The 14,890-nt window shown below is 49.3% G+C and overlaps 2 protein-coding genes across 2 annotated transcripts; both read right to left on the bottom strand.

The window, feature by feature from the left end:
* Positions 1–871: 871 nt before the first annotated feature.
* On the bottom strand, positions 872–2,494 carry DSM5745_05164 (uncharacterized protein; the record flags this gene model as incomplete). The annotated part of the gene is made up of 5 exons (XM_026747180.1): positions 872–1,082; positions 1,176–1,729; positions 1,803–1,850; positions 1,915–2,196; positions 2,270–2,494. The coding sequence occupies 5 exons, from the start codon at positions 2,492–2,494 to the stop codon at positions 872–874; spliced, it is 1,320 nt and encodes a 439-aa protein (XP_026604660.1).
* Positions 2,495–3,468: 974 nt separating this feature from the next.
* DSM5745_05163 (ankyrin repeat domain-containing protein) lies at positions 3,469–5,364 on the bottom strand (the record flags this gene model as incomplete). The annotated part of the gene is made up of 1 exon (XM_026747179.1): positions 3,469–5,364. The coding sequence occupies one exon, from the start codon at positions 5,362–5,364 to the stop codon at positions 3,469–3,471; it is 1,896 nt and encodes a 631-aa protein (XP_026604659.1).
* Positions 5,365–14,890: the final 9,526 nt, after the last annotated feature.

Below are 14,890 nucleotides of genomic sequence, written 5' to 3'. Positions count from 1 at the left end.
GGGTATCGGGGATGGAAGAGGGGATGGTTGGGTTGCACTTGCCATCCCCACTAAACTGAATTTTCCGGGGCCAGTGCACACTCCTGGACGGTGTCTCGGTTAAATACTGCATCCATGCCCTTCTGCATGGCTATTGTTGAAGCAGGCTCCGCACCCATACTTTCCAAGGTTATTGTCGAATGGGTTGTCCTTCGATTCCCCTGCCTTCAGCCAACGTCGGCCAAGCGGTAGCCCAGCAAGAAGGGTAGCTTGTGAAACATTGGCAGAGCTTGGTGATCCTGGGAACCAGGTGGCAAAGTAAGACACGCGCAGGCCAATCTTGCTTTGATGGATTGAATGTTCCACCAACCAGGCTTGGAAGAGCCAAGCTAGAGCTTGTTTAGGGCTAAGGCCGGACCTCCAGGGCTTACTCTCAGGCGTCTGGGGCCCCGCGTCCAGTGGCTCCTTCCCCAGGATCCCTGGCCAATTGCTTTGTCAAATCCAACACTCACCTCTTCCTATGGTGCCACCGGATTTTCACCTCTTCCTTCTGTACCCCCGGCCTGCTTCAGGGCGTTCGTCGTGTGCTTCACCATTCTCTGTACTGCTCCTAGCTCTCACTAGCTGATCATAACTTTCCTTGAAAGTGTAGTGCCTCTTGTACCATCCCAGTAGCAAAGGAATGCTGGTTGACGAGGGGACCCGCATGTCTACCAGTGCGGATGAGGCTCACAACAGAGCGCCTATGAGATATTTATCATCCCTTTAAGCTATACGATATGACATTTAATGTTGACTGACATTGTGCGTAACCAGCAGATCGCGCCCACCATCTTCCACACCGGCACTTGTCCCAAATGCACACAATACCCTAGTGCTACAATGCCGCTTTCTAAATGCTCGATACCTCATCCAGATCCCTGGCCACAATTCCATCCCCGGGCCAGACAATCTCAATAATCGACATAGCCGCCCCAGCCGGCGTCCACATTTTGACCCTGGCATCCACGAACCTCGGGTCAGCCATCGCAAATAGCGCAATCCAGTCGGCCTCTTCGCGCTCTCTACTGTTACAGAGCGTGAGCATCCAAAGGTCCATTTCTCTGTGTGCACTCAAAATTAGTCTTCTCCATTGGTACAATCCAGCAGGGCAAGGGGGAGCAGCCAGGCACATCCACCCAACTCTTTGGACTCACCTGATAGCTCTCTCCTTCATCCGGTGCATCGTGCCGGGCGGCGGAAGTACGCGATCGTGTATGACGATCCTTGAGCCAGTTCGTAGGGCGGGTATCAGGGCGCGCATGATACGGACCGCGTAGGCATCCGACCAGTTGTGGATAATATTTCTCAGGAGGTAGACGTCCGCTTCAGCAGGCTGGTCGGTGAAGAAGTCGTGGGATGTGAACTTAATCCGGTCGCTGACGTCTGCTGGGAGACCCGCGAGAGTCTCGGCCGCAGCACCGGCAATCATGGACGGGGTATCCTGGACGACGAAGTGCAGGCTTGGGAATCGCGTCGCGAGCATGACGCTGATATGGCCTTTTCCTCCACCAACGTCAACGACAGTGCCGGTACCATCACCCGCACCCCCAATTGACCCCCAGGGGTAGGCATCTGCAAGTGGCTCCGGCGCGGTGCCGTCTGCATCTGCAAGAGCCGCCATTGCACCCCTGAACCGCTTTGCCATGGCCGGGTGCGAGACATAGTGTTCGTAAAATGGTTTGTCAACGCCGTGGTACTGGCTCCAGCCCTTGGTGCTATCGTTAGTATCCTGGATCTCGGCTTATACAACAGCTAAAGGATAAAATTGGCGGGGAGCGCACTGTTTCGTTCGGCTCTTCCCCTTGAGACTTTTCCAGCGCTGGCAAAGTCTGAAATCTTGTTATTTCCCGTCGTAACTTCAATGACACAGCGTCGTCAATGTGGTGCACGTACATGCGCAAAACTCGGCCACAACTCGTCGTGGAAGTATCCCAGTCCCGCCATCGTATCCGGGTCATCGCGCAGTCTCCTACTCGCAGCTGTATGGGCGACGAACCCTTCCCGGGGTTCTTGAAATACATGATGAAACACCATCGCATGGCGTAGAATGCGACGGACGTCGTACTCTCTCAGCCCAGTCCTTTTCGCAAGCTCGCTGAACGAAATCTCGCCATGGATAGGGACTGCTTCGGGGATGTTGTATTTGTATACGGCTTGTAGGCTGACGCCATTGAGCTGCTTCAGTTAGATCGGTCGCCGATCGTATTCTCGTCACAATCTTGTGGAAAGAAAGTGCCGTCTAACGTACCATTGGGCGCAGGCACATTGCGGGGCCCAGGATCAGGTCATGGAGCTCAAGGGTCGCGCTTAGGAGGTCATCGCGCGCGTCCACTATCTCTTTGTTGGTCAGATTATGATTGCTCGATGCATCCTCTTCAAAGCTCGGCTGCGGGAGGTTGTTCTCTTGCAGGTACGCGTCAATCTCCGCGGTCCGCTGCTGGATGAGTGCCGCTAGTTCAGCGATGCGATGCATTTTGCTCGCGATGTGAGGTTAACCTTTCCAGATCTTCGAGCTGTCGTGATAATGTCTCAGATCCAGAAAGAAAATAAGGTCCGAGGGATCTTACCTCATATATCCCTAGGTAAGCCGCATGGGACCCCGCACCTACCCCTCTTTATCATTCCATGCATCTGCACCTACCCTGTAGAGCTTGGAGATAATGGCGAATCAGATCCAACATGAGGAGTACATTCACCTTCCGATTCTTCCTTATCATCGGCCATCGCCGTCTTGTCCCACTGGATCACGCATCCCTGTCCCCATTCCTTCTGGAATGGAATATGCTTGTGATAATTGTCGTACAAGAGGGGTGAATATCTTGAAGAGAAAGAGTATTGGCTTAATCATTCAATTAAAAGGAACATTCTTACCACTACAGTACGCTGGGCACACAGGCTTGAGTAGAAATCACAATGCTTTAGCCCTGCGTGGTTCCGTACACTATAGGCATCTTCGATGCATTACATCGCTGGACAACGAAGAATGAGATGGCCAAACTAATCGGGCCTGTTGGCGGCCAGCGGAATGGCATCTGGCTCGACAAGCTGTACCTAATGGACGGTGCAGCAGTCCACATGGGTTGAGCTGAAGTTAGGAATACGTTAATGCGAGTATTTAGGTACTCTACTTGTCAAGTTCTAGAAGAGAACAGCGCAATATATCTTGCAGAAATATGGAACTTTCTATGACAGTGATTTAAATATTCAGGGAAGCCTTAGGGCGAGACTGGTGTTGATTTAACTGAACCCAGTGGGTAAACACCACAAGCGATATAACGACAAGAGCAAAGCATGAATAGTAAGAAACAGAAAACAAATCAAACACAATATTTTCAAACAGAAACCTGAAAACAAGCCGGCAACTGTGTCCTGGAAACACAGGTACCCGTGGCGTCCCTAGCCAACCCTAACTCCCCATTTCCCACAGTTGACGCAGGGCAACATACCTTAGCGACGCCGCCCAGTCCCATAACCAGACTGACCAGCACGCGGCGCCGAAAACCAATCCAAGACATCCTTCGGAAACCTCACGCCCAAGTGTGCCGCCGCCGCCTCAGCCCGTTCCCGATACCGCCGACCCTCGTAAACCGGCATATGGCTAAACTGGCCGCTGCGCTGCAAAGCCCTAACAATCTCAACACGCCCGTGTCCAACGGAATCCCACAACGCCGTCTGGAGCGAGTGGCCGTTGGTGTGGGTGCCGCTTACGTCGACGCCCCAGGTTATCAGGGCGACGGCGACGTCTTCGGCGTGGGGGAGGGCGGATTGCAGGAGGCGGGGATTGCGCCGCTGGGCTTGGACAAGCCCCGGGGTGCGTCTGAGGAGTAGCCGGACTATGGGGGCGTTTTCGGTCAATACGGCGAGCTGCAGGGCGGCTTCGACGTGGTCCTGCGGGGACAGTTTCTTTGGCCCCCTGTGTGTTTTATCGAGCGGCAGGAGGAGCGTCGTTTCGACTGTTCCTGTTTCTCCATTGACTAGACGGTCTAGAAGCATGGCTACGATGGTAGGTGGTTGGTATCCGATTGCGGAGAGAAGAGGACTTCGCTTGGTGGTGTCGGCGTTGCCGATTGGGCTGTGGGGGAGTAGGAGACGGACTGCTTCCTCGGAGCCGGAGAGAATTGCAACGTGTAGAGCCGTGCGGCCGTCTGGGTTCAGGTGGTTGTAGGAGGTTATATGAGGAATTAGGAACTTGATCACTTCAGTGTGGCCTGATGCGGCTGCTGCAGTGAGCGCGGTCGTGCCAGCTACAATGCAGTCTGCATTTAGCGTGCCTGGATTGTGCTGCAGCACTTGACCGAGCAGTTCCACATCGCCGACCGCGGCAGCGGCGCAGAATAAAACATTGGGGTCCTTGCATTTGAACGTGGCGACTTGCGTTTTCCAGGCCCTTACCAGAAGTGCAAGAGAGTGTACTCGGATCTCATGAGAAAGTCCAAGGCGCAGAAGCTGCAAGCCAGAATCCTCATCAATAGTCGCCCCGCCCTTTAGGAGACAATATATCTTCTCGTCTTGATCCCCCGGCAGCTGCATGGCTAGTTCCAGCGGCCAAAGGCCGATTGCATCCACAGCGTTGACATCAGCTCCCTTGGACACCAGGAACCGAACCGCGCCAATAGATTGGGACATGAGTGCAAGCATGAGCGGCAGATCCCCATCCGCGTTCGGCTGATTGATATCGAGGCCTAGCTGCAGTAGTACCTCAATTATTCGGATGATTTCCGGTAGAGGGGCCTTGCCGTGGCGGCACACGTAGTGCAGGAAGTTGTCCCCATCTTCATCGACTTGGTGGATGTCGAATCCGTGATTGAGAAGTACGCGACGTACACTTACAGAGTTTCGCTTACCGCAGAGTAAGGCGTAGTTGTCGAGGAACCGGCGCTTATTCAGGTCGACGCCTCCAGTGAGAAGAGCGTCCATGACGTCCGCATGGCCGTGCGTAGCAGCCACGTCCAGCGGGCTGAAGCTATCGCGGCGGCCGGAACTGTCGGTCGTTTCCATGCGTTCGGGAGGAACGCCGGCGTCTAGTAGAGCAGTTGTTAGCGGAGCATGGCCGAAACGACATGCAAGGTGCATGGCGTCAAAAGCAAGTGAGGGATGCTCAGACAAGGTATCGCTGTACCGGTGGATCACTGGGAATGCTGCCTCCGGTTGCTGCCTGTTGTAGGCCCACTGGAATATGTAGCGAGTTTCCTCATGCGATAGATTGCTGTAGAGCTCAAGCTGGCCGAGTCGGTTGGAGTTCCATGCAGTTTGACAGAACTTAGCTAGGTCCCTCACTCCCATATAAGTGGTAACTATGATGGCAAGTTCCTCTGGAAGATCGAATAAGCGGAATGTAGACATGGTGGCGTTTGCTGTATGGCTGGACATGTTTGTGTGGTTGACTAGAAAAATAGCTGGAAGTAGTGACAAATAGACTACTGTGAAAGATTGATTCTAGATACTTGAGAAATCACAAAGGCAGAGCCTCTTTAGATACAGGACCACGGCGTCCGTTCGAGGGTGTCGCCTCCATTTATGCTAAACCACTTCGAGGGCCGTTATTTGTTTCTTGGGTCGAGTCAAATGTTTCAGGTGAAAGCAACCATGGAGGAGAGACAAAGAAATTGGGACAATAAATCCCACGGCCTTTGATATAGTCAATGCCCTGTTTCAGAATCTTCTAGGGAAATCAGAATCTCAACTTCGCCCGCGGTTCTCTGTAATAGGTATCGCATAATGCTGCACATAGTGAGAGTGAGAGACTATCAAACCGGACCTGGGGATTCGCTCTAGGAGTGGTACCAAGAGCCTAGATACCATATATTCCCAGGTCTCCAGACACCCAGCTACCCCTCTATCACTGTCTAACAGTACCAGTACTACAGAAGTTGCCTAAGCCTACTGATACCCGTGGACGCACCGCACGTACTTGTTGTATCTGTGGAAGATCTTCACAACCGTCTGCACTTCTGATTTAAAGGAGGAGCTTCTGCTGGGTACCTACGTAGGGTTTAGCCTTAATTGCAAATCCCCTTGGATATCCAAAATGGCGTGGTACAATACAAGTTATCCCTGATGTACTTAGCTGTTTAAAAATATACTTCTTAGATGCTTCAGACGTTTCAGATAATCCATTCGGCGTCCTTCAAGCGAATCAATACTGCAGGTGTCTAGAGCAGATACTGCCAATGACGAAGATCGGATATCTGTTCAATCCCGCCTCGATAGCCGCGGTGTCTCTGCTTCTCACCGGCCCATCCTGCATCTGAGCAAGTTATGCCTAAGAAAAGCATCAGGGGCACAAATATGAAGAGGCACCTTTCCTGCCTACCAGGATGACTCATAAGCTCAAGGTTGCGTTGCGCTCCTTATTCTTGAGTTATCCGCCCGCATGTGGTGATGTCTGTGAGGTACTGTACGCGCTGTCCATTGAAACACGCCTAGCAGCCCTAGCTCAATATAAACTTCAGCATAGCAAACTAGGAGTTATTGATATATTGGAAGCAGAAAAGTTCTAGAAGTCTCCATTGAATGGGAAATTAAAACTGTTCCCATGTGTGAAACAAGGTCATTGGACCAAAATATATGCCTTGTGTGAAGCAAAGTGGCCTGGATGATCTTGGCATCAGCGCTGCTGAATTATGAACCGTGCTATACCGTAATGTTTCCAGGAACTCAGCTATACTACTCATCTGGTCGCACGCTTGGCCCGCGTATTCAGCGAATGCGATCAACCCATTATGCTCAATCATCGAGCTGTGCATCTCGGGCTCCGGATTGATCGACACCGCAGTCCCAACGCGCCATCCGAAGGTCTGTGTCACTCAAAGTTGAGCTCTATCCTTCTCCCCAGTCTCTGTACCACGCCAGTGGATGATGGTTACGTGATTTAGAATTTACTGCCAGACATACCTACCATGGTGCTGCCGGGAAGGGTTGGTTCCGTTAAAGCCTGATCTCTTTTTTAACAGCAGTCCTGCTCCTGAGTATTATTGATACTAATCCACACGCTAACAAAGGGTAAATATGTGAGTAGCAACGGGTGGTGTCTGCAGCAGCCCGCCCGAGGGTTGTTCTATCAACCTTGCTAAACATGGCATCGCGATTGAGGGCTAATAACCCCCGCATTATATTTCTCAACAATGGGACATATAAGCTCTGTTATGAGTGTACGGTGCGTCTTCTAATCACGCCTGTAGCTACGTGCACTGCACGGGGCAAACAAGTACGGTAAGCTTACTATAGCATCTTGAGCCCAACGATAAACCAGTCCGAGTTTCTCCGAGAAGGTGAGCTTCCGTAAAAAACGGCGTTATACAGATCTCCTGGCGAATCTTAAGATACGACTGTGGGTGGTCTGCCGACCAGACGCCAAAGTCCATGGCCGAGACGGTATTGTGGTGGCATGTAATTTCGAGTTGCGGCGTGCAAGCAGTGGCTGGTGGCTGGTTGTTTGCCGCAGGCTATTCGCCGCCGTATAGTAAGATATTGGTGGGTGGTCTGCCAACCAGTAGTCACACTCCAACGCAGGGACAGTATTGTGGTACGCCGCACGTAATTTTGGGTCGCAGTGTAGCCGTGGCTGAGTGCAAGTGTGGCCCGCAGACTATCAGTGTTGTCAGAAATAAATGTCAGCCCGCCAACCAATGGCCCATTTGCTGACTTGCCAGTCTCATGCAAGAAGCCCACTCGTCACCCTGCTGAGCCCTTGGCCAAACTCACCCCAAGCGGCCTGTGCGAAGGCTCACCGTGGGACGAGTACTAGCAAATGGCCGCAGCAGGATACATGGATGGATACAACTCGTCGCCTGTCCTCACACAGCGCACCGCGAGGTCACTGCCCTAGCATGATATCATTCGGTCAACAGCTGGTATTTAATGTGCCTTTCCCCGGGACGTGGAATTCACAGACATAAACACACTCAGATATACCGTGTTCCTGTCCTCCTACACGATACTACCAACAACTCTTCCATTGTCTTTCCTTTACTATTGTCCCTCTGCCCTTTCACCAGGTCACTTGTTCGTTGTTACCTAATCCAACCAGCTGGAGCCTTGTTCCGTTATTCTTCGCAAATGAAAATGCTATAGCATCGTCGCTGACAATCATACCAAACACGGAATCCGCCCACCCTCGGGCAGCACCCAGATGACTTTCTCAACTGAGGCCGGCGTGGGCATTGCGGCTGCCGTTCTCGCTACAATTCCCATGGGGTTGATTGTATATAAGACCTGGAGAAAGCGCTCCAAGCGCTGGTCTACCCCAGGCGAGTAGTTCCAGAGTCATCCTGGGACGTATCAATCTAACATCTGGCTCTCCCAGACTATGAAGATCTTGCTGAGAGGGGTACGTTGTCTCTGCGCCGCCATCGAGACAATCCCAGCATTGTACATGATACTGGTATGTTTTACCGGTTCCCCTTTGTTTATCCATATGGCGATACTTACCTTGTACAGTCCAACAATCAGTGTTCCCCATTGGATCCCACACTATGTACCTAGCGACAAGCGTAACGGTCCTGGGAACTAGTTTGGGGCGAATGGGTTGAGGGTTTTCTTGGATTAATCCCGGAATTGGCGTTTAGCTTCTCTAGGCATCATATGGGATTGTGGAATGGCAAGTGCGAATTTAAACATCTCGTGCACTCTTTGGTGTTGGCATAAGTAGTTGGTTCAATTCTTCGAGGAGGAAACCGCAATCTCCCGGCTGGCTTCAATCAAGTCCAATTTTCCTCGCGTGCCTATCTTTATAAAAGAAACCCCCTAGTTGGAACCACGGCTAACGACCCCTCCCCTGCGACATCAATTCGTCAATGTAATTTCTCAACATCATGCATACCGGGAGCAGGTACATCAGCTGGAAATAGATAGAAGGCGAAGTGAAAAATATAAATTATTATTTGAAATAAAACAAAAAACTGAAGATTATTTAATAGTCTTATTGAGGAATCAAATAAATTAGCAGAAAATGATCGAGCAAAAGGTATAACTGTTGATGAGAACAAGGAAAGAAGAAAATTAAAAGAAATAAAAGAATTAATCGAAAGTGGTAAGAAGTAGAAGTTGTCAATAAATTCATTAACTAATAATAATAATGAAAATGAGGTAAGCTGTCGACTCACCGCCAATCGGCTGTCTAGGTAGCTCACAAAGGGGTGACGCAGTACCATATCACGTGGATAACAGACTTGGGACTAATAAGAATGGATGTGTTTGGGTCGAAATCGCGATGCGGGCAGAGGTGGCATAACAAATCAACAAAAACAAAACATGTTATTACAGAGCACTAGAACAGACAACGAGATCTGAGGAGGGAGCGTTGCCCCGGCTGGAATTCCCTGTTGTTGATTGGCCGACAAGCTACGAGATTTACCAACCTTGAAAGGTACTGACCGGCAGATGGGAATACTCAACAGGGGTTCCGATCCTGGCCGGTCACTTTTTTTGGTTTCACAGCATCAAAGGTTGGCAGCCCATGTAGTGTTCCTGTCTAAGTAGCAAGGCTAGTATATCCGAAGTTAGGAACTGATTATTATTACAGGGCGTATACATACGTAGTCGATGATTGTCGGGGCGCAGCAGTCTGCACAGGAAGGAGTGGCACTGCATGACCTAGCGCAGATTGATCTTCACCCATTGACCGTCCAGACATTAGGTAGGTTTATGTAAATGCCAGTGCTCTACAGCGTTATATATCTCTTCTCCAAATAAATACTGCACAGATTGTCTCTCTGAATTTTTCTCGTTCAGGACTCTCTAAGCACTCCTTTCCCCTCGACGGCCTTTTGACATATCCGTTTTTTCTCTTACTGTTGTCCTCGCCCATCCTCAAGACAATACTACGTTCTTCTGATGGCCATCTCCAGTGAAGCAACCATAAGTATTGTGGCTGTGTTATTGGCAGCAGCGCCTGTGGGAATATCCTTTATGAGGCTCTGGAGAAAAAGACGCAAGAGTAAAAGAGCTCGCTGTAAGTTCCTCCAATTAAAGAGAAATGAGATGTCCGGGTCTGGAATGCTAAACCCTTCCATTACAAAGACTACAGTCCGCAAACCTCGATTTTTCCCATTTCGCGCGATCTACGTATGCTCGAAGATGATCAGAATCTGGCATTCCCCAATGAACTTTGTGAGTAGATCCTCCCATCAATACTCCCACTTGTCCGTCAAGGCACCTGAGCTGACCACGTGATTTCATGTACCTATAGGCATGCCATCTCATGTCAAGAGTATTCAACTAGCAACAAGCACCAGGGTCTTCGAGACGAGCTATATTTGTCGGATAATTGAAGAATAGTAATAGAACAATCTTCTGGCTTTTTTAAATCATGTTATTTTATTCATGTTCTCATATATGCGTGGATTATCTGTGCTCTTTAATCGCTGTACGCCGAAGAATAATGCCGCTAAGGGTCGAGGATCTAAGTTAATGTACTTTATACGGGGTTGAGCAGAAGTGGGCCGGAATAGGCCGGCCGGATGGATGCCTTCGAACCGACATTTTGCCCATCACTGAGTCTACTATGGTATTGGTAGATCAGCTGTCGGCGCAACAGCAAATCCGAAAATCCGAAACTAACAAAGTGGCGCTCTGACCTTAAGTTTACCACTAATTAGGGAACGCGGCGATTATGACATCATGGCACCCTAGGGCTGACGGCCGGGAGGTTTTCATGTGGAGGAGAATAGGTAAGCGCATCAATCATGTCCTTTCAACAAGAACAACTATCATCATCCTTCGTCTGTATATAAAAGCTCTAAGCCGATGAAAAATATTTCAATTTCTTTCACAAGATAATATGATATCATACATCCTTCTTCTTAGTAGCTTCCACTTTGTTACAAGTCATCCTCGTTCTTGATTATACACATAGAGGTCAAACGACGCTTTCAACCGAGGCCACCATTGCTCTTCCAGCCCTGCTACTCGCGGCCGTACCTATTGCACTGTCTGCAATGAGGTACTGGGGAGAGAGAAAGCGTAGCAGAAGTGGCGGTAATCTTGCCTCTTGCTCGGACTTTTTGGCACGAGATATACTCATAACACATTCTCTCCAACAGACACTGTGACGGACAATGAATTGCCCATGCGACAGCGTCCTCATCTAGATACCTACAATAGCTATGGACAGAAATATGCTTCTCGTAACAGGAGAGATCATTTCCGTTGTAAACTAATCTTAGGGCTTAAATAGAACGCTCTATTGGCATCCCAATTATTACCTCACCTGGCTCCAAGCATTAGCGCTCGAGAATAAGTGGAGCTTTGTTGATCGAGCCTAGGCGAGCTTCATTTGGCAAGGTTGGTTTATACTACACATTTGATTTCCATGGTTCGGCACGGCAGTAGCCGGGGTCCCGAACTGCTGGAAGATGCGTGTGTAACAATAGCTGCCAATCATCATTGAGCTTTGGGTAAGTAGCTACCGTAGTTATCCTCAGTGCCTCACGCCCTTATTAAAAGACGGCGAAAGGTAATTAAGCTGCATTAGCGGACGCGTTTATTCTTAGTTAAGTATAGGCGCCAAACTCCTTACGTTTAATGAAACCTTTGTCCCGCATCATTCACTGTCTTCTGATTGAGGATGCTTATAATATAAGTTGTCGTTAAAAACCCTATCTAGACGAGTCAACTACTCAGGAGCAGCGGCTCAATAAGCACCACAGTTGCATACCACTTTTGCGGCGGCAATTACGGTGGATCAAACATAAGATGGACGAAAGTATTACCGCCCGTCATCTGTATGCTCTGGTGCCTGCTTTCCCGTGATGATCATTGCAGCATTACCCCTGCATATAACGGTGGTTCGTAAGCCGACATCGGGCTACCTTGACGGCTGATGCGAATGGCAGCAGCTGGCAGTGGCTCAGCCTTTAGTTGGAAAACTAGTATAAAGAATAAAAAGAAAGCAAATCACGATTGTTTTATTGCCTGGCTAAAACAAAAGAATACTCTGGTCGAGCTAAGTGGCGGTTGGCAGCTGCTGCTTATTAACTCCTGGCGCCCTAATGAAGTATTTGTAGAGACCATCGCCGTAGGAAGTTATGCTCATGGCATAGAATGATTCATCCCACCTGGGCAGGATGATGCAAGAGACACGCGGGCAAACGCAGGGTAAACCACCGGCCGCGAACCAGACTCCTGACGAGCAGCAGTGCCCTGTTCTGATTGGCTAGGTAATGCTGACGCGGAGCGCAATTCTTATCCTGCAGACTTTCATTCCTTCAGCACTACGGTATTCTCTTTCTAGTGAAATAATCAGGTAACGTGATCTGTAGGTAGGGGGTGAAGAGCTTCGATTGCGTGGCTGCGATGTATGACAGCATCTGGCACTTTTTAAATGCCGCCACACCTACAATATTTCAGATTGTCTTCAATTCATACCATACTCTAAAAAGAATTATAGACCTTGCAAAGTTCGAATCTTCTTAAACTTAACAGATTGGCGCTTGGTATAAACGGTAAGCTATACTCTCAACCGTTTATCTTTCTTGCTGGCCTGTCCGCTGTGATTTCATTCATCCGCATTTTCTCTACTATTGAGAGCGCAAATGGCCATCTCCACGGAAGCCACTGTTGGCATTGTTGCTCTACCGCTAGCACTGGTTCCCATAACCCTCGCCGCAGTGAAGTACTGGAGAACAAAGAAGCGTAGTGGGGGTAGGTACCTGCATCTTTCTGCAAGCGCTCCTCTGAACGTTCCATCTGCAGATATCCCGCAAGAGACTGTTTTACCTAGATGGTGCCCCCGGGATGCATCGCAAGATAGCAGCAGCCACGAGTCAGCTCATATCGTACAAGCCGCATGTACTTCAGCTATTCCGAACGTTTCAGGTAGGTTACGTCCATATTCACGTCCTTGAACTTTTACCAGCGCGGCATACTGACTTCGGCCAATCTAGCAACTACGTATGGCGTCCCAGTCTTAACCATCACCTAGCGCCGGTCATGATGGACAGTTGAAAATGGCGTTATATAGTAGGGTCGTCGACTAAAGGAGAAGATGATATTAGTCTAGTGAAGATGCTTGGGACATTTGTAGCGAGGAGCTTTGAATACATGAGATCCATATTGGAAGCGATTCTTTACTTCGTGCAATATAAGGTCACGGTAATTTATTGAAAACTTACAGATCCTCCACAGGCTGATCAAGCTACCAAGGGATACAATATTCGGTCTCTAAAACAGGCGTTCTCTTTCAAGCTCGGGTTGTTAGGTTATTGTAAAGCCATACAGCAACCCAGGACCTCAAAGGAACAGCCATATATATGGCATGCACAACTAGCATTTCGAATAAGAGCCCTGGAGCCAATCATGTTGGGCCGGAACGGCAATTATGGAACTATGATCAGGAAGATCACTAATCAGAACATGGACAAGCTCATACAAGAGAACTTTGGAACCTTACTGTAGGTGACCATTCCAGCAACACTACACAAAAGCCCAACGTCAGTAGACCCGCCATCATTAATGACAGTCTTGAACTCCTAGCAAGGCTGTGATCTTCACTGTCATAAGCTCGCAACTGCATCCTTGTGCATCTGCAACAGACCAAGGGCGCATTTTTCCATGTCCCGGATTTGCTGTAAAATAGTAAAATACTACCAATTTATGCCCTTCCGCGAGGGCGCATTTCCCCATTTTATCTAAGGAATTAAAATATGAAGACCATTTCCTCGTCACATCCCGTTGTGGGACTTTTAAAACGGAGCTCTCATACCCTTCCTCGTGATTGATATAGCCCACTACTCGGACCAAACACAGAGCGTAGTATTGTTTTCCCTGTCCGTCAAGGAGGTTGCTGGCCATACTAAGCAAGGCCAGGATCCTCTCGAGCAGGCAGTGGAAACGTATACCAGGTACGAAAAGTTCATACCAGCCAGCTGGATACAGCCCTTGTTCATTAAGAAGTGACTAGAATGGCGAAATTAATTCCAAGATTCAATCTTAAAGTCTCTATTTCTGATGTCTAGCCACCTTCGATCAACCTATGAGCACCTGGTTCCCTCCCTCGGGCTTACCTCAGGCTTCAAGTCGCTTTATGCGTGGGCAGGGGGCACCGCGTGCACACTGCCACTCCACACTGACTGTATTTAGTCCGCTTGTCTGATTATCCTCCAAGGTTTCTTCCCCCATCTTCTCTACCTCTCTGCTTGAACTGTGCCGAATGTCGAGGGTAATAGAATATCCCGGAACTACTCACATCCACCGAAGGACACGATAGTTATTTCGACCGAAGCCAGACTCGGTATCATTGCTGTACTACTAGCAGCAGTCCCAATTAGTCTTGCAGCATTGAAGTACTGGAGGGAGAAAAAGCGGAGCGTTAGAGAGGGTGTGACTCTTCTGTTCTTACGAGACGGGATCCTAATAACTTTGTTTCTTGCCTGAATACTACGCAGGGTACAGTTCTACCAATGTGGTGCCCCCAAGATTCCTCGCACGAGACTGGTGACCTAGGCCCAGTCCTCGGGGAATCTGAAAGCGCGACAGCTTTTTCCAATCCGACTGGTACGTCGGACTATCGCTACCCGTTCTACATCATTAGATCTCTGCCCCAACAGTATACTGACACTCTCGGCTGAAGAGTGTCCTCGCTCGGTGTACCAGTTGTAACGATTACCTGGCGACAACCATGACGATCTCTCTGCCTTAGCGGGCGCGATGCGCCGCAGTGGGTAAATTAGTGATGAGGGGATCTTGGAGTTTTCAAACGGCGGCGGAGATGTTGTAGCCTTGGGCAATTACGCATGGTTGTACTCGATGGGATTTAAAGTACATGTTCTAAGCCAGGTATATGGCGGGGAACTCTACTTAGTTGCTATGCTTATTTTTGTGTTTTTAGATACAAGAAGAAACGGGATGCTTGAAATACACCAAGATAACT

This window comes from Aspergillus mulundensis (assembly GCF_003369625.1).
Source record: "Aspergillus mulundensis strain DSM 5745 chromosome Unknown scaffold_4, whole genome shotgun sequence".
Lineage (NCBI taxonomy): Eukaryota > Fungi > Ascomycota > Eurotiomycetes > Eurotiales > Aspergillaceae > Aspergillus > Aspergillus mulundensis.
Note: the sequence above shows the minus strand (reverse complement) of the source record. Positions and strands in the feature narration are given on the sequence as shown.